This window comes from Eumetopias jubatus, unplaced genomic scaffold (genome assembly GCF_037043125.1).
Source record: "Eumetopias jubatus isolate StellerSeaLion01/CBP00866 unplaced genomic scaffold, mEumJub1_p1.0 scaffold_8, whole genome shotgun sequence".
Lineage (NCBI taxonomy): Eukaryota > Metazoa > Chordata > Mammalia > Carnivora > Otariidae > Eumetopias > Eumetopias jubatus.
The window spans coordinates 133,199,709-133,227,322 of NW_028274814.1; the positions used below are offsets into that span (position 1 = coordinate 133,199,709).

General features: G+C 57.8%; 1 protein-coding gene across 2 annotated transcripts; it reads left to right on the forward strand.

Moving 5' to 3' along the window:
* The first annotated feature begins 1,596 nt into the window (after nucleotides 1–1,596).
* On the forward strand, nucleotides 1,597–24,298 carry SYNGR1 (synaptogyrin 1). Of its 2 annotated transcripts, none has more exons than XM_028115382.2 (4): nucleotides 1,597–1,722; nucleotides 18,016–18,253; nucleotides 19,626–19,771; nucleotides 24,077–24,298. In XM_028115382.2, exons 1-4 carry the CDS (start codon nucleotides 1,624–1,626, stop codon nucleotides 24,296–24,298), a joined length of 705 nt encoding a protein of 234 aa, XP_027971183.1. In that variant the 5' UTR covers nucleotides 1,597–1,623. The 2 variants fall into 2 exon arrangements, with proteins under 2 accessions (XP_027971183.1, XP_027971184.1); XM_028115383.2 differs by lacking the exon at nucleotides 24,077–24,298 and adding an exon at nucleotides 21,267–21,570.
* The last annotated feature ends 3,316 nt before the right edge of the window (nucleotides 24,299–27,614 follow it).

The window sequence follows — 27,614 nt, forward strand, 5'->3', positions numbered from 1 at the left end:
GAGAGGGGCAGAGTGAGAGGGAGAGAGAAACTTCAGCAGACTCCTCCCTGAGCTCGGAGCCCAACTTGGGACTTGATTTCAGGACTCTGAAATCATGACCTGAGTCAAAACAAAGTCTGACACTCAACCAACTATGCCACCCAGGGGCCCCTGGGATGCAAGTACTTTATTAGACGTATGCTTTGTAAAGATTTTCTCCCAGACTGTGGTTTGCCTTCATTCGTTCCTGTTAACAGTGACTTTTGAAGAGCAGTTCTCAATTTTGACGAATTTCAATTGATCGATTGTTTTCTCTTAGGGATCATGCTCTGGGCATTATATCTAAGAATTCTTAGCCCAACCCAAATTCACAAAAATTTCTCTTGTGTTTTCTTCTAGAAATTTTATATAATCATAGCAGCTACCTTATGAGGTTGTTGTATTGAATGGGGGTAATATATATGAAGTGCTTAGCACAAGGCCTGGCACAGAATGAACCCTCGTTAAATAGAGCCTAAAATGGACATTTGCCTAGGTGATATTTATAAGACGTGCCCTCACACCCGCCACACATTTCCTCTGCACAGACCTGTGTCCTGTCATCACAGAATGACAAGACACAGCAGCAAAGCATATCCTTGTCCAACCGGATCCTGGAACCAATGGAGGTACAGAGGCAATTGAGGGAGGTGGTAAGGACTACAGGTCATCTCAAGAGCCAGACCCGGAAGGTGTTCTTCCTACTGCAACTAGCTCTCCTCCAGCCTGCCTGTTTCCATGCAACCTGGAGGTCTAGCCCAAATTATGACGCTGTTCTGGGGACAAGGGTCTATTTATTGAGCACCTACTTTGTGCCAGGCCATTGGCTCCAGCAGCTAACGAGATAGAACCCACAGACTAGCAGAAGAAAAAAATGAACAAATAATTACATAATTAATTACTGAATTAAGGAAAAGGATGGGGGGGTTACGTCCAATAAAACATTTGTTGCCTTTCCTCAGCCTCCGCCCCTGTACCAGGCGTCTCGGGCCCCTCCGGGCTCTGGGTGGGGGTGCTCAGACACAGGGGCCCACATGATGTCAGCCTAAAAGCAAGGTGGAAAGGTCCTCGGGGAGGTGGGGGCTGTGTTTTGGAGGGCTCTGGGAGAGGGGTTATTCATTCGTGGTCCATTCATTCATTCGAGAAATCTCAGGCGGCACCTGCTGTGTAGGAAGACCAACGCGGCCCCTGCTCTACTATGTTGGGGGGCAGACAGCGACAGGAAAAAAATAACGAAGACGCTTTTCAGCCAGAGCCTTAGGCACGGCGGGGCCGTGATGGGAACAGGGCGGTCCGGTGGAGCGGCTGCCCGGGGACGGAGTCGTCCTGTATTTGCGGCATCCACCCCCGCGCCCCGGCTCCGCAAGGAGGTCACCACGCTGGCGACGAGCGCGCCCTCCGCCCTGTCCGCAGCACGCGCGCCCCCGCGAACGAGCGCGCGCGGCGCCCTGCCCGCCCGCGCCCCAGCGCCCTCCGCGCACGACGCCCCCTGGCGGGAGCCCTCGACCACGCTAGCCGCGCGAGCGGGGAGGGGGCGGGGGCGCCGCGCACGCGCAGGGCCGGCGGCGCGCGCCGAGCGGGGGGCACCGCGCGGGTGCAGCCACGATGGAAGGGGGTGCGTACGGAGCGGGCAAAGCCGGGGGCGCCTTCGACCCCCACACCCTGGTCCGGCAGCCGCACACCATTCTGCGCGTCGTGTCTTGGGTAAGGACGGCTGGGTGGCCCGGCCGCGCCGGGGGTGGCGTGTCGTGGGGGCGCGGGCAAGGGCGGCGCGCCCGGACGGACCCCAAACCCGCCGGACCTCGGGCAAAGGTGCCGCAGCCCACGGGGAGCGTTCCCGACAGGGTGCCGGCGCCCGCCCCCTCCCTCCTTCACGGGCCCCGGGCGGGGGGTCCCAGCGCTGGCGAGGGGCGCCCGCTCCTGCTGCCGGCGCCCTTGCTTCCCGGCGCCCCCATTCGCCTGTGGCCCCCCCATGGTCGTGACCTCCAGGCCGCGGCTGTGCGGCTCGCGGCTCGTGTTGAGCGTTGCCGCCCCGGCGGATCAGCGCCGGTGGGGACTGAGTCCGGGTTTCAGGTGGCCTTTTTTGGGGGGGTGGACCAGGGCGTGGATCATCTCACGGGGTGCACGCCGCGCCTGCCGTAGACGTTCGAGGAGGGAGAGGGCCGGAAACCAGGTTTGATGGCTTGGCCCCGAAGGTAAGGAGCGATGCGTGGGGAGCCGGATACCTGGCTTCCACCCGGCAACTGCCTCTCCTTCGCTGCGTGACCTTGGACCGGGAACCACCCAAGAAATGTTTATGGGAAACGAGGAGTTACATTCTGAGGTGGGGAGAGTCAACTCCTTTCTCATGCCTCAGTTTCCCGATTTGTAGAGAGGTGGGAGGAGCCACCTTGGGCTCTGATATTTCCTGAATCCATGACCGCCCCCCCCAAGTACACCTGGATGCTTGTGGGGGGGCGGGGGGGCGGGGAATAAGGGAGAGGTCCCCTGCCCATAGGGAAGAGCAGAGAGGCCTGTTCTGGAGCTCCGGCCTGGTGGGTGTTAGAATCCCCCAGCAGTAGGGGGTCCCTGCTCAGACCTGGGGCTGTGGGGGAGGAGGATGGGACAGAGACAGTGAGCACAGAGGGAGGGGTTCAGGTGGTCTGGGCAGCACCCCAGGAGAGGAAGGCCCACTGTGGGAAGGGGTGCCAAGGGCCCCCTAGGGTTTGCTGGCCATTGCCCAGACACCCTCACTAGAGGGTCATGCCTCTGCCGGCCTGGGGCCTATTCCTGTGGGCCCATACCAGAAGGGCTAGGATTGGGGACACTGGGCAGGGTCACTTCAGCGACCCCAAGGGGCTACACCTAAGGCCAGCTGTGGCCTCAGGGTGCTCAAGCCCCCTCACTTCCCGGGTTTTCAGGGCAATATTAGGGTCTGATGGGTGGGACAGCATGGGTGTTTATCTCTGGCCTCCCAGAGAGAAAGGAAGCTAACTGTCCTTTGTCTGAAAATGTTAAAACCTCCCCCTGGTGCCACAAGAAGCCATGTGTAAACCCCTTTCTTCTGAAGTACCCACCAGACGGGGAGCTCGCTGAGGGCAGGGAAGCCCCAGTGGCTGCACAGGACCTGGCAGTCGGCCTGGCACCCTGGGCACATCCAGAAGGCTTTGTGGTGCTGGATTCATTCATCTGTGCCAGTCTCCAGCTCCCCAGAGACCCCGACTGGCCGTTGGCAGAGATAGGGCTCTGGGGGGGCACCTGCCTGATCCGGTGGGCCAGCTGTGTGCTCTGCTCCCCTTTGCCAGCCCCTGGGCCACGGGCCTGGGAGGGTGAAGCCACTGGCTTTGTGAGGAGGTGTGGGCAGTTTGCCTGCTTGGGGCACTTCTGCCTGTGATGGCTTCATTTAGCAAAGCTTCAAGTCTGCTGGGCCCCTAGGGAAGGCGGCATGACTCAGACACAGCCTTTAGTGCTCAGGGATGGCACAGTCCCACTGGGAAGGGAGCCAGGTACCCCCCGGGCAGAGGCCGTGAGAGCCAGCAGAGGGGTCCCCCTGCCGTGGGAATCAGAGAGGCTTCGTGGAGAAGGTGATATCAAATTGGGCCTTGAAGGATGAGCACGGCTTACCTCTGTTCATATCTGGGTGCAGGGAAACATTCCAAGCAGGAGGAAGGAAAAGGAACTGACGGAGAACCCACCGTGTGCAAGGTGGAGGGGGGTGCACACAGTCACCCAGCTCATTCCCCTATGGCCTGCATCACTCAAAGAAGCAGGCTGAGAGAGACCCAAGGTTACTGAGCATGTAAGCGGCAGACAGAGGATCCAAACCCAAATCTTGGCATTTCCAAAGCACATGGATTGCTTCCCTGGGAGCTGGAAGAGGTCAGAATCCTGGCTTTCAGGACTGGGCAGGATAAAGGTCATCTGGGCCAACCAGCATCTAAGGCCCAAATCCTCCCACGGCCTCCTAGCTCTGCTCACTACCTTTGTGTGAGCAGAGGCCACTGATACAGGCTGATCGTCGCCTTTAAAAAATATATAGTATTTTTTTTCTGATCACAAAAGTAACGCCTGCTGATGTTTGGAAAATATAAACGTCACTTGCGATGGTCAAACAACAATATAAATGTACTGGACTTAATACCGCTGTGCACCTAAAACTGATGACGGTGGTGCATTTTATGTCCTATTTTACCACAATAAAAAAACTCACATGTGATCCCACCACTCAGGGAGGCCCAGTGCTTCCTTCCAGTGTTTTTTGAAAATGTGTGGTACGCCAACATGTCTTAACCTGTTGACAAGCATGCAGAGGATGCAGTGGGTGACCTGTCCTTCACCCTGGTGTTCCCTTGGCGCCCCACAGGGTCAGGGAGGCATCAGGTTCTATCATCAAGCTAAGGAAGCCTGAGCTCCAGGGCTAGGGTGACCAGTTCATCCAGGTTTGCTGGAACTTTCCCAGCTTTAGCCCTGAAAGTCCTGTGTCCTGGGAGCCCCGTCAGTCCCACACAAACCTGGACGCCTGGTCTCTCCATCCAGGACCACCCCTGTGTTTCCCCCGTGCAGCCCATGGGCGGCCCTAGCCCCATGTGCTCGTGGGCTGGTGATTTTGTGCAATTTGTAAAAGACAGATCTTGTTTCTGAAAGTGGGACCCCCCATACCTGGATCTACCCTGGAACCTGAGCCACTGGGGCAGAAGCACATTGCCCAGCCATCTCCTCTTTGGCTTCCTCAGCTCCTCTCTGCCCTCACCTTCCCCACCCACTGGCTCCCAGGCCCCATGATTACGCAGAGCAGGCATTGAGCGCTTTGGCTAAGTGGGGAGGGGGCTGGCAGCCCTCTGGCTCAGCTGACTTGGACCTTTCCTGCCTGGGGTGAGGAGGGGACGGTTGAGGGGGTGCAGCGTGGAGGGCGAGCTCAGAGCTGCGGCCTCTGACCGGGTTGGAGGGAGATGGCGCAGTGCTGGCTGGCGGCCAGGAGAAGGCTGCCTCTAGGCTGCCCCACGCAGCATCTGCGACCACCCTTGTGCCTCGATCTCCGCAGCTCAGTGAGGAGGCTGAGCTAGGTCAGAGGTGCTCCAAGACCGCGGCCTGTCAGCGGGCACCTTTCTTTGTGCTGGGGCCAAAGAAAGGTGGGGGACATGGAGCTCTGGCAGGGAGCTAACTGATTTCATATAAAGGACCCCCTCCTCTGTGGCCTTTGCAGTCTTTTCTTTTTTTTTTAATTTTATTTATTTATTTATTCATTTGAGAGAGCGAGAATGAGAGAGAGAGAGAGCACATGAGAGGGGGGAGGGTCAGAGGGAGAAGCAGACTCCCTGCTGAGCAGGGAGCCGGATGCGGGACTCGATCCCGGGACTCCAGGATCATGATCTGAGCCAAAGGCAGTCGCTTAACCAACTGAGCCACCCAGGCGCCCCCTTTGCAGTCTTTTAGACGGTCCACCTGATCTGCAGGGAAGGAATATTGGCGCTGGTAGAGGAGAGGGTGGTTGGTGTTTTAATGTTCAGTCTGAGCAAAATAGGATGCTAAAAGTTTGAAATTTCAGCGTGTTCAGGGTTGATTTCTGAACACCTCTGGATTCTGTGAGTAGGATGGGTATTGCCCCCCCAAACGACAGAATAAGGCACAACCTGAGGTCTGCAGGGTCCACATTCAGTGTACCCCCTGTGGCCTCCCTGTCTAGGTTGCCATGGTCTCATTTCATCAGCACCCTCCGTCATCCCAGTGAACACTGACTATAAAAGCTGAGCTAGCTTTGGAAACACAGCAGCTTCGAGATGAGATCCCTTGTCCCCTCTCCCATCCAGATCACCATTCCCTAGCCATCCTGCATCAAAATCCTGGAGCTGTGGGGTGGCGAAAAGGGGTCCAGGGTGGAGATGGAGCCTTCGGCCAGCTCTGGCATTCAGCCATCCATTCCACAAACGCCAAGTCCCTGCCCAGTACCAGCCTGTGTGTCCTACCAGAGACTGTCAGTCCAGTGACACGGAGACTTGAGACACTACAAGAAGAAAATCCAGTAGGGGGTAGCTGCCTCTGCCAGGGGGGTATGGAGGAAGGACTTCCAAGGGGAGGTGACTTCTGAGTTGGTTCTGATACAGACGTGGGGAGGGAACATTCCAGGTGGAAGGAACAGCATGTGCAAATATCTGGAGGCAGGAGGTCCGAGTGGGCTTCAGAAACGATGGTGAGCTCTTGGAGGTTCCGGGTATGTGAGTGAGAGTGACGTCACACTCTGTGGGTGTGCTCAAGAGCGGCAGGTGGCGGGGGCAGCTCACAAAAGACCTCAGGTGGCAGATGACTTCATCGGAGGGCCAAGGGCAGCCACAGAGAGGGGTTTCAAACAGAGAAGAGCTCCCTGTGGCTGCTATGTAGAGGTGTGGCTTGAGAGGGTCCTGGGGGCAGGTGTCCTGACAGGAAATGGGTGGCCTCATACAGCCTGTCCTCTCCCAGCACCTGGCACAGTCCCGTCACTAACTCAGGGAGCTACGTCCATGGAGGTAGATCACATGCTCGTTTGGCGTTTATCACTAACAGTCTTGGAATCTTCCTTGTCTTTTCATCTGCTTGTGACTGACCCTTGGCTGGTCTCTCTCTCTTAGGTCTAGGATGGAGTCAGTGGCAAGGAGAGATTCAGGAGATGTTGGCTGGTAGGTGAGGTCTTCAGAAGACGTTGGTCAAGGGCTGAGGTCTTCAGGAGATGTTGGCTGGTAGGTGAGGTCTTCAGGAGATGTTGGTGGTAGGTGAGGTCTTCAGGAGATGTTGGTGGTAGGTGAGGTCCTCAGGAGATGTTGGCTGGTAGGTGAGGTCTTCAGGAGATGTTGGTGGTAGGTGAGGTCTTCAGGAGATGTTGGTGGTAGGTGAGGTCCTCAGGAGATGTTGGCTGGTAGGTGAGGTCTTCAGGAGATGTTGGCTGGTAGGTGAGGTCTTCAGGAGATGTTGGTGGTAGGTGAGGTCCTCAGGAGATGTTGGCTGGTAGGTGAGGTCTTCAGGAGATGTTGGCTGGTAGGTGAGGTCTTCAGGAGATGTTGGTGGTAGGTGAGGTCCTCAGGAGATGTTGGCTGGTAGGTGAGGTCTTCAGGAGATGTTGGCTGGTAGGTGAGGTCTTCAGGAGATGTTGGCGGTAGGTGAGGTCCTCAGGAGATGTTGGCTGGTAGGTGAGGTCTTCAGGAGATGTTGGCTGGTAGGTGAGGTCTTCAAGAGACATTGGCTGAGGGCTGAGGTCTTCAGGAGACATTGGCTGAGGGCTGAGGTCTTCAGGAGATGTTAGCTGGTAGGATCCTGCCTTGTATCTTGGGCCTTTCCTCATGCACAGGGGCAGTGTGGGAACTTGGGAGCCTGGGGGAGCCTGGTGTTTGACGTAGGGAGCAGGATCGCCTGAGCAGGACCTTGGAAAATCCTGGCCTCTCCAAGCCTCATCTGTGACCTGCAATATTGGAATGCTTAGGTTTGGGGCAGATTCGAAGCTTTATGAAGATGGATGTGTAAAGGGTCTGCCATACATCCTCTCCTCCCAGGCCTGTGGCGTCCTGGTCGAGTGGGTTTTGTTACCTCACTTTAGGTGAGAAGCTGAGGCCCAGAGAGGTTGTGGAGTGGCTGGGATCACAGCTGACAGCTTCTGCTTCGGGGAGTCCCCAGCCACATGGGGCGAGCCCCACGACCTGCTCCTGCAGGGACCTGCGCCTGCGCCTGGGAAGCTGGGAAGCTGTGAGGCAAGCCCGAGCCTGGGGAGAAAGAACAAAGGCTGGGGGAGGAGGGGCAGAGAGGAGGAAAACCAGGAGGAAAGGAGGGCAGATGGCAGAGCTGGCAAGGGAGCTGCGCTGGGCACCAAAGCCGGGGAACCAGCTGTCTGGTGGGAGGACAGGCAGGGCAGGCCACGGGGAAGGGCCTGGGGCCACGTTCTGCAACCCCTCTGACCCTGACTGGTGGTATGACTTGAGCAGGATGCCATGTGCTCTGGGCCTCAGTTGCCCCACCTGTCAAAGGGGAAAAGGATAATCAGATTGGGCTCGTGGTTCCCGAACTTTCTATCCTCAAAGAACCCCCACTCTTGCTCCTAGTGGACTCCAGGTTGGGGACTTTTGGACCGGTCAGTCTTTGAAGAAGTGATACCAAGAACTACACCCTCACAGTGCTTTTGGGGGGCCTGCAGCAGGGGGCCTGGGTCCCAGGTCCATGGATGTGAGCAGAGGATCCTGGCACGGCGGCTCATACCCCTGTGTTTCTGGAGGACACTTCCCTTCCAGGGATGGAATTATGCTCAGCTCCCCTTGCGGGGGAAGGGGCGGTGAAGGGGGCCATGGGGAGGGGGTGGCTGTTTGGCTGGGGCAGCCCTAGGCTGCCAGGCCCAGACTATTTAGAACAGTAGTCCTCCAAGAACCCCAACAAGCTGGGGCTCTCAGCTCACGGTCCAGGGGGCGAGCAGACATGGCCTGGGTCCCCAAGTCTTCAGCCCCACACTGAACATCCCTAATTATAAGCTGCACTGTAACCTGGCCTCCCCCGACGAAGGTCACAGATGGTGGAGAGGACAGGGAGAACGCCTGAGTGGGGTGCAGGTGAGAAACTGAGGGAGAACCCTTGGAGACCGTGACCTTCTCGCCACATCCACGGTCGCTTGTCATTAACGGCTCTCTCCGCCGAAGCTGGCCGGCCGTGAGAGGCTTCTCTGTCCTCCCCTTGGTCCCAACGGCCACAGGACGCACACACCCTGCCGTCTTCCCTTTAATACACACGGGAGCGTGTGCTGGGGGCCTGCCCTTTGCCAAGGGCTCACGGTCTGGTGGAGGGAAGTGTGGTGTGAAACCAGTAAGAACAGGTGAGCGCGCAGCCCGAGTGAGGAGACACTCAGGTCAGGGACGGGGACGTGACAGTACGGCGGAGATGAGAGGAATGGGGCCAGCCAGGCGGAGAAGCGGGGGGGGGACTCTAGGCAGAAGGAAGGTCATGGTAAAGGCCGAGAGGCGCAGCAGAGCAGTGAAGAGGCTGCCACCCCGATGGGTGTAAGCTCTGGGGGGACAGAGACTGCGTCTATTTTGTCACTCTTGTATCCAGTGCTAGATGGTGCGAGCCGTCTTGTAAGGGTAGACAAGGTGGGGAACTGCACTGCTCTGCTTCCCTCTTTCCACCCTTTGTCCCTATTTAGGGTCTCCCACGCAGCCTTCAAGGCCCAACTCAGATATCGCCTCCTCCTTGAAGCCTTCCAGGATCCCCCCACCCCCAAGCTTGCTGTCTCCTCCCTGCTTCCTTTGTGCTGTATGTGAAAGGCTGTAAGAACTCTCAAAGCAGAAGGCATCTCCCCCTTTGCGTCTTTTTCTCTAGAAAGTGATGCAGGGCCTGGGACCAGATTATCTCTCTGAAGACCTGGAATTTCCACAGAGCAAAAGAAACAGTGGACAGTGTCAGGCTTGTAGGAACTGGCAGGGCAGAGAAAGGCATTGAGGTGAGGAGGAGCTCACAGACCTGGGTGGTTATCCCTGCCCTTAGTAGCAGAAAGACAGCAGAGAGCCTTTCCCATCTGCAAAATGGGGAGAGCAGGGCCTGCCCAGGGGGGCTGTTGGGGCATAAACAAGGTCCTGCCTAGGAAGGGCTCCAGTCGTGCTTGGTTGGCATTCACAGCACTTTTCCAGGGGTGGCATTGTTCCGCCTCCCTACCTCTGAAAGTTCCGAGGTGGCAGGACCTGGGTGAGGAAGGACCTGGGCTGTAGTGGCCGGGGCGGAGGGGAGCGGGGATACTCCTGTCCCCTAGCAGCTGCCCGGGGCCGTCAGGCAGCTTGTCTCGGGGTCTTGGTTTCCCCCTGCTCCCCATGGTTACACAGCCACAGGAGGATGAAGGTGGGGACAGTGCAGAGAGGAGGGGGAGCCTTCAGATTACCCAGTTGAGGCTCTCAGTACCTTGGGGACAGGGGTCTGCTTGCTCAGGCCCCTGCCCTGCAGAGCCCCCTCCCCACCCCCACCGCTGAGAATGTGAGGGACAGCTTGCAGGAAGATTATGGCCTAATCCCCTGCAGGTCACATCCAAGGCTTCAGAACAGGGTGTCTGGGCAGGGGAGGAGAGAAGGGACCCTGGGAGCCCCCCCCCCGCCCCCCCGCAACCCTGCCTCAGCCCTGCGGCTCCGCACGAGGCTCTCCAGGAAGCAGAGAGGCTGCCTGGTGCTCGTCATGTGCCCCTGCGTTGGCTTCAGCCATTTTCCTCTTATGACCCCGTGGGAGGCAGGGCCCCATTCCCATGAAGGAGGGGGGCCCTTGGCAGCCTGACTCATCCCTCAAAAGCACAGCTACTTCTTTCCTCACAGCCTTTCCCTCGGGCCCAGGAAGCAGGATCAAGGACTTTGGTAGGGATACTGACAGGAAGGCAGGGTCAGCTCGGGGTGAGGGAGAGGACTCAGCAGCCCCCCTTTTTAGGGAGTGAGCTCACCGTGGCCAGAGATGTGCAAGCAGAGGCCCAAACTAGGGATGCTAAGAAGGGAATCCTCCCTTCTCCTGATTCCCATGCTGCCTGTGCCTCTGCCCATCTCAGATTTGCTATTTGCTCCCCTCTAAGCCTTTTCCTGACCCTCCCTCTGGGTCCAAGGCGGGAGATGTTCACCCACAAATGAACCAATAACTAGGGACATTTGTGTATAATGATGTTATACACAGTTTTTCTGGGGGGAAACCCGGCATGTGCCTAAAGATGATTAAAGCCAGCCTCTGGGGAGTTCCCAGCAAACAGCAGCGACCTCTGCCCCTCATGCTGGCTGGGCCCAGCTCTCCCTGGAGCCGGGTCAGCCTGACGCCCAGCAGTGGCCCAGACACAGCCTATGGCCTGCCCGCTCTGGGTGCGGATATGGAGTAAAGTGGGCCCCGCCTGTCCTGCCCTGTAGGGTGGTGACACGGCTCCGGACGGCAGGTGTCCCTCCCAGGACTCATGCTTGTCCTAGAGTTTGGGATCTGGAATTCCCTCCTGGGGAGGCAGCTGAAGGTAGAGATTTGGCTTACATTCTGGAATGGGGCTGGAGGGGGGCAGGCCTGGGCTGGGGCCTGGCACCCTGCTTACCCGCTAGGGGCCAGCCTGTTATGGGCAGGCTAGAGTCCAGGCCTGTCTGAGCCTCAGCTTTCTTCTCTGTGAAATGAGCTAAGTGAGCCTGATTGTGGAGATGTTTTTCTTTAAAGGTTTTAAAGACACTTTATTTTTGGGCGCCTGGGTGGCTCAGTCGTTAAGTGTCTGCCTTCGGCTCAGGTCATGATCCCAGGGTCCTGGGATCGAGCCCCGCATCGGGCTCCCCGCTCAGCGGGAAGCCTGCTTCTCCCTCTCCCACTCCCCTCGCTTGTGTTCCCTCTCTCACTGTCTGTCTCTCTCTCTCTGTTAAAAAATAAATAAAATCTTAAAAAAAAATAAAGATACTTTATTTTTATTAGAAAGGGGGGTGCGGCAGAGGGAGAAGGAGAAGGAGAATCTCAAGCAGGCTCCACACCCAGCTCAGAGTCTGACTCCGGGCTGGATGCCACGACTGTGAGATCATGACCTGAGCCGAAATCAAGAATTGGCTGCTTAACTGACTGAGCCCCCCAGGTGCCCTTCCTTAGAGGTTTTGGTGAGGATTAAGTGACATGATTTTTGCCCGGCACTCCCAGTTGATGCAGAGCTCCTGCAGAGGCTGTGGGGTTAGCTCGGGGTCTCCTGGGGGAGACAGACCCAGAAATGAGTGTGTGCAGGGTCGGGGTGGAGGAGAGTTTTGAACGGTGAGAAGGAGTTTGATCCTATTTGAAAGATGAAGAAGGTGGGGAAGGGCGTTCTGGGAGTGAGAACAGCAGGTGCAAACTTACCAGACAGCCCGCGGCCGGGCCCTCTGGGGTAGCTGAGCCAAGTGGGGGAGAGGGGGAGGGGAGGCCAGGGTGGGGTCCGGCTGTCCTGGGGTCTCCATTTCTGTGTCTCTGAATCCCAGTACCCCAACACCCTGAAATTCTGAGGTACCCCTGATTTGTTTTTCTGAGTTCGACCTAGCTCTGTTCTAACTGCCATCTGGAATCCATTTTTTTAAAATCCATTTTTAAAAAGACCCAGGATTGGATTATAAAGACAGCAAAAAAAAAAACCAGCCTTGGCCCATTTACATTGGTGCCTTTTTAAAGAAATAAATAAATTTTTTTTATAGCATTTTCTTTAGTTCAAGGAAAAGGGGTGGTTTTTTTTCCTGTGCCTTCCCGTGACCAGCGACCTCTCTGGGACCCCCCCTGAGGCCACCGTGTCCTGTTTCCAGGGCGCTGGTTCTGCCGCCAGGGACCTGTGTCCCGTCCCTCCAGCACATCTGCTTGTCAGGAAGAGTTTGGCCACAACAGCATAGAATTTCATTCTGGTTTCATTCCGGGCCTCTGGTGGTGGCTCCATGCGCTCCCTGCTGCAGATCAGGCCTTAGCAAGTCTCCTGGAGGCCTCCTGACCTGAGGCGGAGCCTGGCGCGGGGCTCAGAGAGACTTGGGTTTGAGTGTGCAGCCAGCCCGACCAGCTGTGGCCCCAGGCAGATCCCCGGACACTGGCCTTGCCCAGTTAGGAGGACGCATTTCAGTCATCTAGCAGATCCTGAGGGAGCCCCCGCTCCCTCCCAGCGGGATGGGAGCTCTGGGGGACAGAAACCTGAGGCCCATCCCGGCTCTTGGGGGGCTCCCTCCCACTAGGGTGGAGGGACAACAGCTAAAGGGAGACGTTAACCCGGGGTTTGCAGGGTCCTTGAGGGAGTTTGGGAACCACAAGGGGCCAGTTGTCTATCTTTGGCAACGCTTCTCCGTGTGTAGATTCTCAGGCCCGGTCTAGGTGAGGCTCCCTGTCCTGGCCCAGCTCTGCAGCCTGCGGGAGACGTGGCATGCACACCTGTGTCCCCGGTGGGGACATGCACACACCCCCACCCCCTGCCGCCCCTGCCCTTTGCTCTTGCTCCCATCCCCCACGGCGGGCCTGTCAGCAGATGATGGTGTGGCTCTACCTGCCACACACATTCAGCGCCCAGCCCCGTCCCGCCGCCACCACTGCCCACGCCAGCCCAGGGCACCGCTTAGCCCCCGGGGGGGTCTCCCAGCCTTCACCCCGGCCCTACACTCTTCTCTTCATCCGCCCGGGGGGGCTCTTTTCAGACCTAAGTCACATCAAGTCACCCACCTGCTCTTAGGCCTGAAGTGGATCCAAACTCACCCCGCCCCTGGCGGCTCTGGGGGTCTGGCCTGGGTGGAGCTGGCTCCACCCCCACAGAACATAACCTGTGCAGGTAGCAGCCAGGTTCAGAGAGAAAATGGTGTGGGGAGGGCGGGGCGTGGGAAGGTGGGGAAGCACTGATTGGTGAGCCGTGGAGGGAGGTGGGGCCCAAGGGCCTTGACCACCGGCCCTGGAAGCTTGGATTGTGTCTGGAAGGCGGTTGGGGAATGGCTTTAGGGCTTTTCCTGCTGCAGGGTGGGGATGGGGATCCACAGGTCTGGTCACCCCCCTGTGACTTCTCACTGTGCCCCACTGTGGTCCATCTGGCCCTGCCCCCCCCACACTCTCCCTGCCTCCCTCCCTCCCCATCCCATGCACCTTTCCAGCCCCACTCGTCGGTCACCTCCTCCCACCTTCGGCCTCTGCCCTTTCTGTTCTGCCTGAAACACGCTTCCCCTCATCTTGGCCGGGGTGGCTGCGTCTTGTCTGCGCTCCAGGATCGCTGCTTCGGCTCCTTCGCTGGCCACTGCTGTGTCCCTCCCACCGCTGCCCCCACCGGCGGTGCTTCGATGCTTCGTCATCCCGTCCACTTGTTCAGCGTCAGTCTGGTGTTTGGGGACGCTGCCTCCAGGACACCTGCCGGTCCTCACGGGCACGACCTCATCCCTTCCTTGCGAGGCGCCATTGCTTTACAGATGAGGGGACCGAGGTGCTGAGAAGGCAAGTCACTTGCCCAGGGTGACTTTGAGCGCCCCGTGTGCCGGAGCCGTGGGCTGGAGAGGAGACCCCGAGCGGGCACAGAGCCTCCTCTCTCTGCCTGCCCTTGGGCCCCGCCGGTCCTCGGAGGATGTTGTGACCTTGTTCCTCACCCTCTTGGGGACTCAGTGTCTCCAGCACCTGCCTCCCGGCCTCTCCAGGGACTCCCTGCTTCTCTCCCCCCAAGAGGACCCTGTCTGAATGGTTCCTCCTCTGCTTGTCCCCAAAGCCCCGACTTCTGCCTGCCTGTTTCCCCTCCCACCTCCTCCTGGCCTGCTTTTGGCTGGGGGGCGTCCACCCTTGTCCCCACCCCTGGTGGAGCCTGTCAGGAAGTGCTGCCCAAGAGGGCCTTGCGCGTGCTCTTCCTTCTTCCCTGGGGCCTCTGGAGAAGGGAGTTAATCCTTGCTAAGCCCCTACAGTGCACTGCTCTGCTCAGGGTGCTTGCATGTAATTCACCCATTAGCCCTGAAGGGAAGGTTAATTTTTGCAGAGGACCAATCTGAGGCTCAGAGAGGTTGTCATTTGCCTGAGGTCACACAGCATAAGCAGCAGGCCTGGGATTTGACTCCAGCAACCCTGTATGACTCCTCAGTGTCTGGAGCGCCCTCTAATCAAAAGGCTTTTCCATTCTGCTGGATTGGGGACCACGGGTGACATCCGGAGCTGGGCCTCAGATTCCTGACCTGGCAGGTTCCTGGTAGGAACCTTGGACTTCTCTTAGCGCATAGGTCCAAGGGGCTGCGTGAATGGCAGTCCCGGAGTTGTGCTGTGCACGGCTCTGGCAACCGGCCATCAGAGCCCGCCTTCGCCTCCCCGTGTCCAGCATCTGCCTGGCTTGTCCAGACTGTGTCAGTAGCCTAGGAGTCCCTTAGACAATTGCTGTGAAATCCGGACTTGCTGCCTCTCCGCTCCTGTGCCCCTGAGCACAGACTTGGCTCTCAGGCACACTACGGGCCCCTCAGGTGTCTGTCTCCTTCAGGGCCCACCTCCTGAGGCTGAGAGTCAACTTGGTCAGGTGGGTCAGGTGGGAAAGAGCTTACACTTGGGTTCAGGTTCAGCCTGTCCTGCTGACAACAGTGCCACCTGCTGTTTCTGAGGCTCAGTTTTCCTACACTGCTAATTGGGAGCAGTGCGAATTGCCCTCTGCGCTTCACAGGGTGATCATGACGACGCAGAACGTGTGACACGGCTACCCCGAGAGCCAGCATGCCCGCGCGGGGCTGGACCGTGGCTGTGTTTACATTCTCAAGTCTGGATTGGCAAATGTGTGGCTCACGGGCCACCACGGCCCAGCTATGTGCTCGTGGTTGAACCAGGACACAGACCCAGTCTCGTCGTTCTTTCTTTTTAACTGCAGAAAAACTCATGTAGAGCATGATAAGCCATTTTAAAGCACACAGTTCTGTGACATTTATGTTGTGCAACGATCGCCTCTGTCTAGTTTCAAAACTTTTCATCACCCCATAAAAAAAAAAAAAACAACCGTGTTCATTAAGTAATCACTCCCCATCCCTCCCTCCTGCAGCCCTGGTCACCTCTGGTCTGCTTCTTGTCTGTTTTGCCTATTAAGGATACAGGACAGAAATGAAATCATGTAACATTGACCTTCTGTGCTGGACTTCCTTCACCTCTTTTTCCACTTCTTTTAAGGTTCATCCAGATGTAGCACGTGTCAGAACTGTTTTGTTGTTTGTTTTAATGACTGAAAACTATTCCATTATGTGGAGATGCTCCAACCTGTTTCTCCATTCATCTATCGATGGACATTTGGGTTAGAATTTTTCTTAGCACACAGTGCCGTGAACCAGTGGTCTCCACACTTTTGGTCGTGCTATTCTTTAGGAAAAACTTTTGAATCAATCCTCCCATTAAATGTAGATGTATTTGTTTGATATACATTACTACTACACAGATCCAGTACATTACAGAACCCATGTAAAGTATGGACATCTTAGGGGCACCTGTTAAGCGTCTGCCTTCGGCTCAGGTCATGATCCCAGGGTCCTGGGATCGAGCCCCGCATTGCGCTCCCTGCTCAGTGGGGGCGCTGCTTCTCCCTCTCCCGCTCCCCCTGCTCACGTGTGCTGTGTCTCACTCACTCTCTCTCAAAAAATAAAATCTTTTTTTAAAAAAAGTATAGACATCTTAGGAAGATGAGATTAAAAAAAATAATAATGCTTTTCATATGTTTTCCCACACCTGCCATGGGGTTACTGCCCATCCTGCATATTAGCTGAGGATGAAAATGTGCCTGAAATTATAGTTTCTTATTTTAGAAAAATTGGAAACCACAAAGAAGTGGAAAACAGACAATAAAAATACCCTCTGGCCCCTGCCTCATGCTCACTGAAGGCCACACCTGAGGCGCTGCCTGTTGAGTCTGGGCCTCTTCACCCTCACACAGTTTCAGGGGAGGTGAGAGGCAGGAGGAAAAAGCAAGAACTTTTTTTTTTTTTAAAGATTTTATTTATTTGAGAGAGAAGGAAAGCATCCAAGCAGGGGGAGGGGTAGAGGGAAAGAGACAAGCAGACTCCCCATGAGCAGGGAGCCCAATGCAGGACTCAATCCCAGGACCTTGAGATCATGACCTGAGCCGAAGTCAGAAGCTTAACTGACTGACCCACCCAGGCACCCCAAAGCATGAACTTTAGAGTCTATCCCCTGGACTCTAAAAACTTAACAGTTTTATGACTCTGGTAACATTAATCAATACTCGTACCTTAACTGTCTCATCTGCAAAATGCTGATCATAACTGATGTATTAGTTAGCTATTGCTGTATAACAAAATATCCCCAAATGAAGTGGCTTAAAACAACAAACATTTGTCATTTCCTAGTTTCTAATGTCAGGAATCTGCTTAGCCAGGTGCCTCTGCCTCAGGATCTCTCACGGGTTACAGTGTGGTGTCAGCCAGGGCTGTGGTCTTAATCTGAAGGCTGAGGGTGGACCCATTTTCAAGCTCACCTACATGGTGCTGGCCGACTCGATTCCTTACAGGCTGAGGGGCTCTGCTCCCTGTTGACTGTTGGCTGGAGGCCTCCCTCAGTTCCATGCCACGTGGGCCTCTCCACAGGGCGGCTCAAACCATTAGAGCGAGCAGGTAGGGAGTGGCAAGAGAGGGTAAACAAGGTGGAAGCCAAAGTCTTTGTAATCTCCTCGCAGAGATGTTGCTATCACTTTTTGTGATATTCTGTTGGTTAGAAGTGAATCACAAGGCCCAGCCGCATTCAAGGGGAAGGAGGTGGTACAAGGCTGTGAATACCAGGAGGTGGGGTGGGGGGTGGAATCTCAGCCGGCTGCCTACCCAGCTGCAATAGACCTGTCACAGAGGGTTATTGGGTTAAATGAGGTACGTGCACTGTACTTGGGGGAGTGCAGGTTGCCCTGTAACTGGCAGGATTGTGACTGGTGTTATTATTTTTTTTAATTACTATATTTATTTGTGAGAGAGAATGAGCGATGGGAGGGGCAGAGGGAAGGAGCCCCATGCAGACTCCCTGCTGAGCGCAGAGCTGGCCACGGGGCTTGATCCCAGGACCCCGAGATCATGACCCGAGCTAAAACCAAGAGTCAGGTTTAGGGGCACCTGGGTGGCTCAGTCAGTTAAGCGTCTGTCTTCGGCCCATCTTCATGATTGGAGATGGGGCTGGGCATGTGCCAGCATCCAGAGGACTCAGCCTTGGCAGGTCCACCTCCCAGAAGGGCATGAGACCGACCACTCGTTCTGGGAGGCTAAGTCCACAATTCTAGAGGAATCTTGATGTCAGGGCCCAGGAGGACCTCTCAGGACCTGGCTGGTGGGATGGTAGTGCCAAATCTGTGGTCAGAGTGTCCTTAGAGCCTGAGGCTGAGGAAAGAAGTGATTGTCCCCTCCCGTGCTGTGTGACCCCAAGCAAGTTGCCCTCCCTCTCTGGGCCTCCCCTCTGATATGCCTGCTTAACAGCAGCCTTGTGGCTGATTGGGGTGAAGAGGGCTGGCTGGGGTGGGGGCAGACAGCAGGCCGAGGGGAGTGGCCGCCCCTTCTCCAGACCTGGTGCTGGGTCGGGGCCGGCCTGGGTCTCATGCCCGGCCCGGCCCCTCCCCCTCCCCGACAGGTGTTCTCCATTGTGGTGTTCGGCTCCATCGTGAACGAGGGCTACCTCAACAGCAACTCGGGGGGCGAGAAGTTCTGCATCTACAACCGCAACCCCAGCGCCTGCAGCTATGGTGTGACCGTGGGTGTGCTTGCCTTCCTCACCTGCCTGCTCTACCTGGCCCTGGACGTGTACTTCCCCCAGATCAGCAGCGTGAAGGACCGCAAGAAAGCCGTCCTGTCCGACATTGGGGTCTCAGGTGAGTCCCCCGCCCCCGTGGGCACCCCCCAGCACGACAGAGACTGCAGAGGGCTGCCCCAGCCATGGGCCCACCACTCCTCACGCACAGCTATGAGGCGGGCGAGGGGACAGCCTGGGGGTCACCTGGCTGGCAACAGGGAGTGGTGGGCCCAGGGCTGGGCCTGAGACGCTAGAAGAGCCCTCAGCTCCACAGCGGGGAGGGGACAGGGCTTCTGTGCCACCTCCCTTGGTGGAGCCTCGTGAGAAGTAAGGCTAGACTGACGGCATGGCACACAGTCCGGGCCCGGGGAGGGTCGGGGCCTGACGTGACCTGCTGCCCCTGTCCTCCAGAAACAGTCTTTGGTGGAGGTAACCCGACCTCTCTCCCTACGAGTTCTGAGAGTCTGATCACTGGGTGCTTTGGTTGAGGGGCAGTGAGGCTTTGGCTGTGGTCTCAGGTCTCTGGCTGGGACCTCCCCCCATTACCGGGCCTGGGACTCTCAGGATGAGCCTGGCTGACTTGTAAGCAGTGAGTCCAGTCCCTTAGACTTGAAAGATAGAATGAAATTAGTAGTTCTCAAACTGTATTCCCCGGAGCCCCAGGGTTCCGCAGCAGTGCCTGTGGGAGACGTTGGTCTCTAGATACCACAGCCCTTTGGCACACACACGCTTTACTGGAGCAGCTCTGGTTCTCTCTGGGTAGACTCTGGGCACCCACAGAAGATCTCATTGCCACGAGGCTCTCACTGCTAAACTCCCCAGGCCTCTGCTCAAGAGGCTCCTCCCTAACCTCGGGCTTTGTGAGGCCGCAGGCACATGAAAAGCTGGTGCTCAGACCCGTGCAGCTGACCTGCCCCCCCTCCCCAGCCTCCTCATCCTCCTCTCTCTGCCCAGTTCTCAGGGAGGCTGCAGTGGGCCGGGGGGTCAGAGCAGTGCCCCTCCCAGACCGCTGCAGGGCGGTCAACGGTCCCCAGGCAGGGATGCAGCTGGGAAATCTGTGCGAGGCTGAGGTGACAGAAATGCCCGCACAGGCTGACTGACTTTTCTCTGTCTCTCCCTCCTTCGCTCCCCTCACCGCCCCTGGCTCTCCTCCCCTGCTCTGCTCCGGGCCTTGCTGTCTGCACGGCGGCGGGCTCCTCTCTGTGGTCTCTCTCCCGCTCCATGTCTGACTGACCTCCCTGCTCTGGTCTCACCTTCCTGTGCTCCCCTCTCTGCCCCGCTCCCCGCCCCCGGCCCTGCCCCTCCCTTTGGGGGTGGGGGAGCATGGGAGATGTGCTCCTGAACCTCTCCCTGTTCCTCCCCTCTCGCCCTCTCTCTCTCCCCCCCCCCCCTCTCTCTCTCTCTCTCTCTCTCGTGTGGCCCCTTCTGCCTGGTCCCGGTGGACACCCCAGCCTTCTGGGCCTTCCTCTGGTTCGTGGGCTTCTGCTTCCTGGCCAACCAGTGGCAGGTGTCCAAGCCCAAGGACAACCCGATGAATGAAGGGACAGATGCGGCCCGGGCCGCCATCACCTTCTCCTTCTTCTCCATCTTCACGTGGGTGAGTATACCGCGGGCCCGGCGCGCACTCCCCTGCCCCAGCCAGGCTCCCAGGCTGCGGGTCGTGCAGCTTAGCCAGGGACTCTTGCTTCCTGGGGCCCGAGTGGCCCCCTGTGTCTCTCCTGGACGCTCACACAGGGCTTCTTCCTGAGGAAGGAGGCTGTTGCCGGTGCCGGTGAGGACAGTCCCGTAGTGGCAGGAGACCCTTGCTTTGGCCCAGAGCACCCTCCAGTGATCATGAACGCCCCTCCCAACCAGTCTGGTGTTTGGGTTGTGGGCGTTTGCCATGAGCTTTTATAAACACTAGCGGAGGCGTAGGCAGGAAGATAAGGCTTTGCAGTCCCGAGGCTGGGAAGGAGCCCAGGCCTAGGCGTCAGGAGACCTGGGCCACATCTTGGGGCTGCCTCTAATTGTCCGGGCCTCTGTCTTCCCGTCTGTAAAATCAGGCGATTGGATTTGGGGTGGGAGGGTGTCACAAACTCAGATGCCCACGGGGCGGGCAGCACCTGAGAAATTATGAGTGGGCCGGTGGCAGGTACATGCCCCCCCAAAAGGGCACCCTCGGCCCCTGTTCCAGAGCAGGAATGGGGATTCACACAGGCCAGGTCTTCCCGTTTTCCAGAGAAGCCAGAACTCTGAATTTCTGTGTGAAATCTGATCTTTATGTGTTAGCAATTTATTCAAGTTAAAAAAAAATACCATGTGGGTCAAAGAAAGCATGTCTCTGGGCCTGACTGGCCAGATGGCACCCCTTGGCAAGTTCTAGAGCTAGGCTGGGCCCTCTTTCCCACTGGTTCCAGGTCACCTTGATGTATTTCTTCTCCCCCCATCTTCCTCCTGCAGATGTCTGGGGTCACATGGGCTCCAGGCCCCCATCCCAAAGGTTCTCCCTCCCCTGCGTGCAGCCCCTTCCCCTCCAGGCCTCCCCGCAGTCCTGGGCCCAGCCTTTTGCAGGGAGCCCCTGGGGCTGGATACGGGCAGCCCCAGCCCCTCCTGCGAAGTGTGCTGCAGCCAGCCCTCCCTGTCCCTCTACCCTCCTGGGCTTGTCCTGGAGTGACTTCCTGCGCCTTATGAGGGCCCCTGAATATCCATTTTCTCTTGGGACCCCCCCCCCCGCCCCCGCCAGTGCAATATTAGGAGCCAGAGTTTGGAGGAGAACAGTTGTGGTTCAGGCCGCAGCTCCCTAGCTGTGGTCACACCAGCCCTCCAGGTCCTCAAGGCTGGTCGGAAGAATCAGGCGACCCCAGGGCATCTCAGACCAGAGAAGGTGCCCCGTGTGTGGGGACGTCCCAGCCCACCCAGCCCTCCAGGGAGGTGTTTGGAACAGTGAGCCCCGAGATGGGGTTGGGGCTCACAGAAGAGGAGTGGGTGATTGGACGGCAGGACTTCCAGGGGCAGGTCCCAGAGCCTGACTGACAGGAGCCCGCTGGCCGACGGCTGGCTTCTGCCTTTCCCAGCTCTTCCCCACTGGCCTCACCCCTGCTCTCTCCTGGCAGAGCCTGACCGCAGCCCTGGCCGTGCGGAGATTCAAGGACCTTACCTTCCAGGAGGAATACAGCACACTGTTTTCCACCTCGGCACAGCCGTAGGCCTGCCCGGCTTCCAGAGGCAGGGGCGCCCCGTGTCATGGCCAGTGGCAAGGTTGTGGGGGCAGCCTGCTGCCAGGAGTGGCCAGGATACCAGGGCCCGCGGGGCAGGAGACGGCCGGCTGCGAGGCCAGTTCAGACCCGCCACTTGATCGCTTGTTGCTTCCTTTATGTTTCGTTTGTCCATTCATTCAGTAAACATTTATTGAGCTGTTTTGTGCCTAGTGATGAATCAGACGGGGGGCCTGGCCCCAGGAGCCCACAGGCTGGGGAGGGGAGGACAAACAAATTGCAGTTTCCCCTAGCCAGACCGCCAGTGGCTCTGAGATGGGGGGAGGTGGCTCATACACGGGCTGCCAGGATGCTGTGGGCACTGGGGGAGCCTGTCCCTCGCTGCAGCATGAAGGCTGACCTTACAGGCTGCTGAGGGGGACAGGCTGAGCTCGTCAGAGGACGCCTTGCCTGGCTCTGCTCTTTTATGCCGTGTGACCCTGGGCAAACCCCTGCGCCTCTCTGAGCCTCCGTCCACTACCCAGTGGATCAACCTCGCAGGGCTGTTGTGTGGATGAAGCAAAGGCCGGCGCAGGGCCCTGGCACAGAGATGCTCAATAAATGTAGGTTCTTTTGTTCTTTCATGCATTCATTCATTCATTCTCTGCCAGGAGTCAGAGATACCTCCATAATCCCTACTTTGGGGACAGTTCTCACGGGGTGAATCCTTGTTCTTCCAAAAGACTCTGGCCTCCAGTTCTGTACAGCCTCCAGCTCCCCAGGCAGGAACCACCTATCCCTCCACCCTCTGTAGGAACTGAGGGGGTATTAAAGCAAACAGGCCCCCAGAGCAAAGCACAGAGTAAGCTTCCTAACACGAGAGGCATACAAGTGTAGACGGCTGCAGATAGTGTACCCGCTCTCGAAGAAGCAGGGCCAGGCTCACCAGCAGGGTCCGTCTCACCCTCCCCCTGCACCTCCACTCCCACCCCCACACTGCCCAGGCTCTTGTGTTGTGGCCTTGAACTGGCTGACCAAGGGAGGCCTGATTTCCTCAGCTCAACCCTGGTACACCTGGTACACCTCTCTCAGGCTCCTGCACTGCTTTAAGCAGCCGCCATTCAGGAAGGGCTGCCCCTCAGAGCTTTTACCAGTGACACAAATCGAAAGTCAGTGCCTAGTCACTGGGCTTCTGGAACTCGCTAGAATAAAATGCCAAGCACACTTCACCCCCTGCCTGTCACCAGGTGGCCTTTTGGGGTTCCTCATTGGTTTATTGCCTTGTCGGGGGGCTGATGAAAGGGAAAGAGATGGGGAGGGCCCTGGCCTGGGAAGAGGCAGGACCTCTGTGTTCAGATCTGGCTTCTGGCACTGACTCTGCCATGAGCTTTCCCTTAACGAAGCCTCGGTCCTTCCAGCCCCAAAGCGGGTATGTAGAGTATTATTAGCATCTTTCCATCACAGGCGGACCAGCTGCTGGAAAGATCTTTGGAGGCGGCTTTCAATGTAAACCTAAAAACTATTTTTTTTAAAGATTTTATTTATTTATTTGATAGAGGGAGCGAGAGAGCACAAGCAGGGGGAACAGTAGAGGGAGAGGGAGAAGCCGGTTCCCCGCCGAGCAGGGAGCCCGATGCGGGGCTCGATCCCAGGACCCTGGGATCACAACCTGAGCCGAAGGCAGACGCTTAACCATCTGAGCCACCCAGGTGCCCCTCAAAACTATTTTTTAAAATTTATTCCCTCGCTTGGTGTGGTCAGTGTCATTGTCCTTAATAACAGTGTGATGGTTTTTACTGAAAAAGAATTTCCCACCTACATACCTATGCTGTAGACAAGTCTTTCCCAACTAGGTCCTGTGGGGAAAGGGCTTTGTTGGTCAGATAAGGTTGGCACATGCCACTTGTCATAGTTTTCCCCTTGGGGATCCCAGCATACATCCGTCATGGCTCTGACAAGTCCTGTGGCCTTGAAACTTATTTTACTCTGTTCCCAAACTTGTTTGACCGAATGTTTTAGTTAGAATCAGGTTCAGCCGCAAGTGAAACTGTAAATCGCAGTGGTTTAAATGCAGCCCAGTGCAGGACTGACCTAGTGGCTCCAAGGCCTTTCATGACCCGGGCCTCTTCCATCCCTCCAGTTTGGCTCATGGACCTCGCGGTCCCGTGTGGCAATTAGAGCTCTAGCTACCACATCTGCATTCCTCGAGTCAGGTCAGAGGGTGGAACAAAGGACCTGGGGTGACGTGCTGGCCAGAACTTCGTCACATGCTTACACCTAGCTGCAAGGGAGACAGGATGGCTTTTAGGAGATACCAACAGTTCCCTATCCCACCGAGAACTCTTTTTCCCCATTCCACCTAACACCCCTGAGACCACAGTTTGAGAAGGATGTCGTGGCCTTTGGGCCATTTTAACGCTCCACCGCGGAGGATGCTTGGGGACCCATCATGACCTTTGGGGTTGGGGCACATGGGATAGGTGACTTCTGAAGGGCTTTCTGGCTGGATGGACAGTGTGGCTCTGGATCTGTTGAGGGCTGGCTGCCAGGACAGACCCCCCCATCAGGCAAGCTTGGTTTCATCTCTGGGTCTTTGAGGATATTTAACCCCTACTGCCTGTGTCCTGTGAACTAATTGCCACTAACCCACTGTTCTTGTCTGTCTCTCTCCTCTAACCGTCCCCCCCCACCCCGTCCTTGCCCCCCCCCCCCCGGGCGCCCGTCCCCAGGCGGGCCAGGCCGTGCTGGCCTTCCAGCGGTACCAGATTGGCGCCGACTCGGCTCTCTTCTCCCAGGACTACATGGACCCCAGCCAGGACTCCAGCATGCCTTATGCCCCCTACGTGGAGCCCAGCACCGGGCCAGACCCCGCCGGCCTGGGCGGTACCTACCAGCAGCCGGCCAACGCCTTTGACACCGAGCCCCAGGGCTACCAGTCTCAGGGCTACTGAGCTGCAGTGACCACCTGCCCCTCGCCTGTCCCCTGCCCCAGCGCCAGCTGCCCCCCCCCGCCCACTCCCAGACCCCTGCTCCCTCCCAGGCTGCCCTGCCCAGCGCCTCAGCAGCCTCTGGGTTGTTCCCCTGAGGTCCAGGGCAGCTCAGGGTGGGATGGGGCGGTAGGGTGTTGGGTGGGGGGTGCATCTCCACATGTGTGCAAGTCTGTCCAGCAGGGGCTGGGGGCGTTTGCATTCGTGCATTGTGTCACTGAGCATTCATGGGGTGCCTACTGCGTGTCAGGTATGTGCTTGACACCGGTGGTGAGAGACCAGGGGTCCCGGGAAGGGCGAAGATGAGGGACAGAGGAGCCCCATTGGTCCCGGAGGTAGGAATCGGTGTGAAAGATAGACCTGGATGATGCTGGGAAGGTTTGGCTCCAGGGTGGGTGGCAACACCTGCAGGACATCAGGGGCCGTCACCCAGCCCTACTACGAGCATGGGGGCTGTCTCCATTTTATGTTGAGGACACTGAGGCCCGGAGAGGTCAAGGTCCCTTGTCCAGGGTCACTCAGGCAGCCAGTGATAGAGTTGGGGCCAAGCCCCGGCCACCTGACCGGAGAGCCCCTGCTGTCCCCTGTCCTCCCTGCCTTCCCCATCCCTGAGCCTGGGGCTCCACCGCTCCGTGCTCCCGTCACTCTGGGAGGCCTTGGGGACCTCAGCCCATGATATAACCCTGATTCTGCTGCAAGCCAGGGGCCTGTTCTGCCTCCAGGCCCCTCTCCCCACATCCCCACCGGCCCCTCCCCCAGCCGCCAGTCAGGGTGGGAGGGCCAAGGGGGCTCGCCTCACTCGCTTGTTTCCCCATGTACTGCTCCATGCTGTGCGTGCCCCACCGGGAGCTCCAACACCCTCTTTGTGGCCTCCCAAAGGACTGACCATTGTCCCTGCCCAGGGCTGGGTGGACGAGGAGGCCCAGAACGGGGAGCGACCGGCCCAAGGTCACAGTGAATAAGTGGCAGAGCTGGGCTTGCTTCCTGGGTTTCTTGGCCCCAGCCACCCAGCAGGTGCCCCGATTCCCTGCCCTGCCCTTGTGACCTCCCAGGAAACAGAACTCATCTGGGACACTGTGTCATCTTTCCCTCAGCCGGGGTTAGCCAGGGTCTCGGGCTGGAACGGCCAAGGGCATGGAGAGTCCTTCCACTGGCCTTCCAGAAGGCCTGATGAGAGGACAGTCTCTGTGGGAGTCAGAGTAGAGAGGGTGGGGGCTCTGGAGCCAGCAAGGCCAGCCTTCAAGCTGCTGCCATGGGACACACTGCTCCCAAAGTGAACGCTGAGAGCCCCTGGTGCGCGGTGGGCTGGGGGAGGCTGTAGCAGGTGTCTCCAAAGGCACAAGAAGGGTTGAGGCAGGGAGGGACTCTTGCACAGGTGGACTCTTCACTGAACCTTAAAGGACGGGGAGGTCTTGAAGGAGAGAGAGAGGTGTGGGGAGACATGGGTCCCTGTGTCCACTGGCCAGTGACCCGGGGAGCAGGGCCAGGGGATCGTGGCTTGGCACAGTGCTGGATGTTCCCACCACCAGCACCCCATGCCTCCATGAGAACCCTCAGAGGCAGGTGATACTCACTTGCCCTTGGACTCAGCAGCTATCCTTGCAGAAGGCATGCAAGCTGGCCGTCCAGAGATGAGCACCAAGCCAACCTCTGTACTCAGGGTCCACCAGAGGGCAGAGTGCTATCCGAGCGCTTGCCAAGGGATGCGGCGCCCCTAGGAGGGGCCAGGAGGATGCGCAGCAGTTAGCACGGTGGTGAGGGAAGGAGAAGGAATTTCCTAGGCTCAGAAGTAGCGTTGTTGTCCCCACTTAACAGAAGGGGAGGCTGAGGCTCAGAGAGTGTAAACGAGTTAGCAGTGGAGCATGGATCTGAACTTAAGCCTGTTCAAGTCCTCATAAGGGGCAGCAGAGACAGGAGAGAATCCCAGACAGCTGAGCAACAACTGGTCTTTGTGGACTTCAATTTTCCACATCTGGGGAAGGGGCTCTGTCTCTGGTACCCACCCCCAGTAGCCCAAGTGGGCATGGGATGGGGTTGTGGCATCTACCAGGCCAAGCAGCAGAGCCTGTACCAGACCAGGTTTGCAAAGCAGGTAAGGGTGTGGGTGGTTGTGGGTGCGCTTCTGGCAAAGTGAAGCTCTGTGCCCATGCGGGAGGCTGAGAGAGGTCCTTCCCCGCTCCCACTCCCCACCAAACACCTCCCCTGCCGATGGACACCGGGAGACCCCAGGGTGCTGCCCATCCAATGCTTCTCCCTGGGCACCGCCCAGCTGCTTGTGATACCGAGCTGGAGGGCAGGCTACCACTTAAGCTTCACCGATCCCCTGGGTGTTTCTTACAGACTCTCCCTGCCACCCCAGACCAGGAAAGTTTACAGGACCCCTGCCAGGAGGGAGGGGCGCAGAATCTTCTCACTTTGCATTGCTCACTCGGCCTGGGGTACAGCCCAGACATGATCCCACCATCAGGCTGGGTGTTGGCAGGGCCCGCCAATGGTGGAGGTGAGAAACGGGCAGAGGGCGGGATTCGGCTGGGACCCAGGGCTCCTAACTACCCCTCCGGGGCGGTTCGTAGGGATTCCCTGCTGCTTCCCACTGGCTGAGGACAGTGCCCTGGAGTCCCCAAGCTTAGAGCCAGTGGTGTCCTCTTTTTTCCCTCCCGGCTCCCTCCCTCTGCCTCGCCCTTGCTTCCAACCCTTTTCTTTGGAGAAGGCTGCCCCCTGCCTCCTGACCTTGCTGAGTTTGGGCTCCCTCCTTCCACCAAGCACAAGAGAGGGCCCAGGAAAACTGGGTGCCACCCAAGTTGAGAGCTGCAAGGACCCTTCGAGATGGTAGAGTCGGCCGGGAAGACTCATTTGTCCAAAGTTACGCACAGAGTCAGAGGTTGAGGACCTAGGTCTCCTGCTTCTGAGTTAACCCTCATCCTGCACAGTCATGGGCTATCTGCCTGGGTCTGGCTTCTGGTACCTGGGGGTGTGACAATTGAGGGACTAATTCCCCAGGGACTGGCATCCGCTCCCCTACTCCAACCTCCCCTGTGATTTTTGATCTTCAAAGACTCTTGGGGGTCCCAGGCTTCCCCCATGTAAACAAGAGCCCCCACTTGTTACCCCTTGAGGGCCCCCCAACCTTGGCCCAAGACCCCTTTGATTCTCTAAGGAGGAGGAAGGGGGAGCACCCCTCCCAAGAGTTTGTGGGAGGATGGGCTGGTCCAGCCATCTCCCAGCGTGGCCCTTTGATGTGACACTCCCCCATCCCCTGGTGCCCACAGCCCTTGTCTGG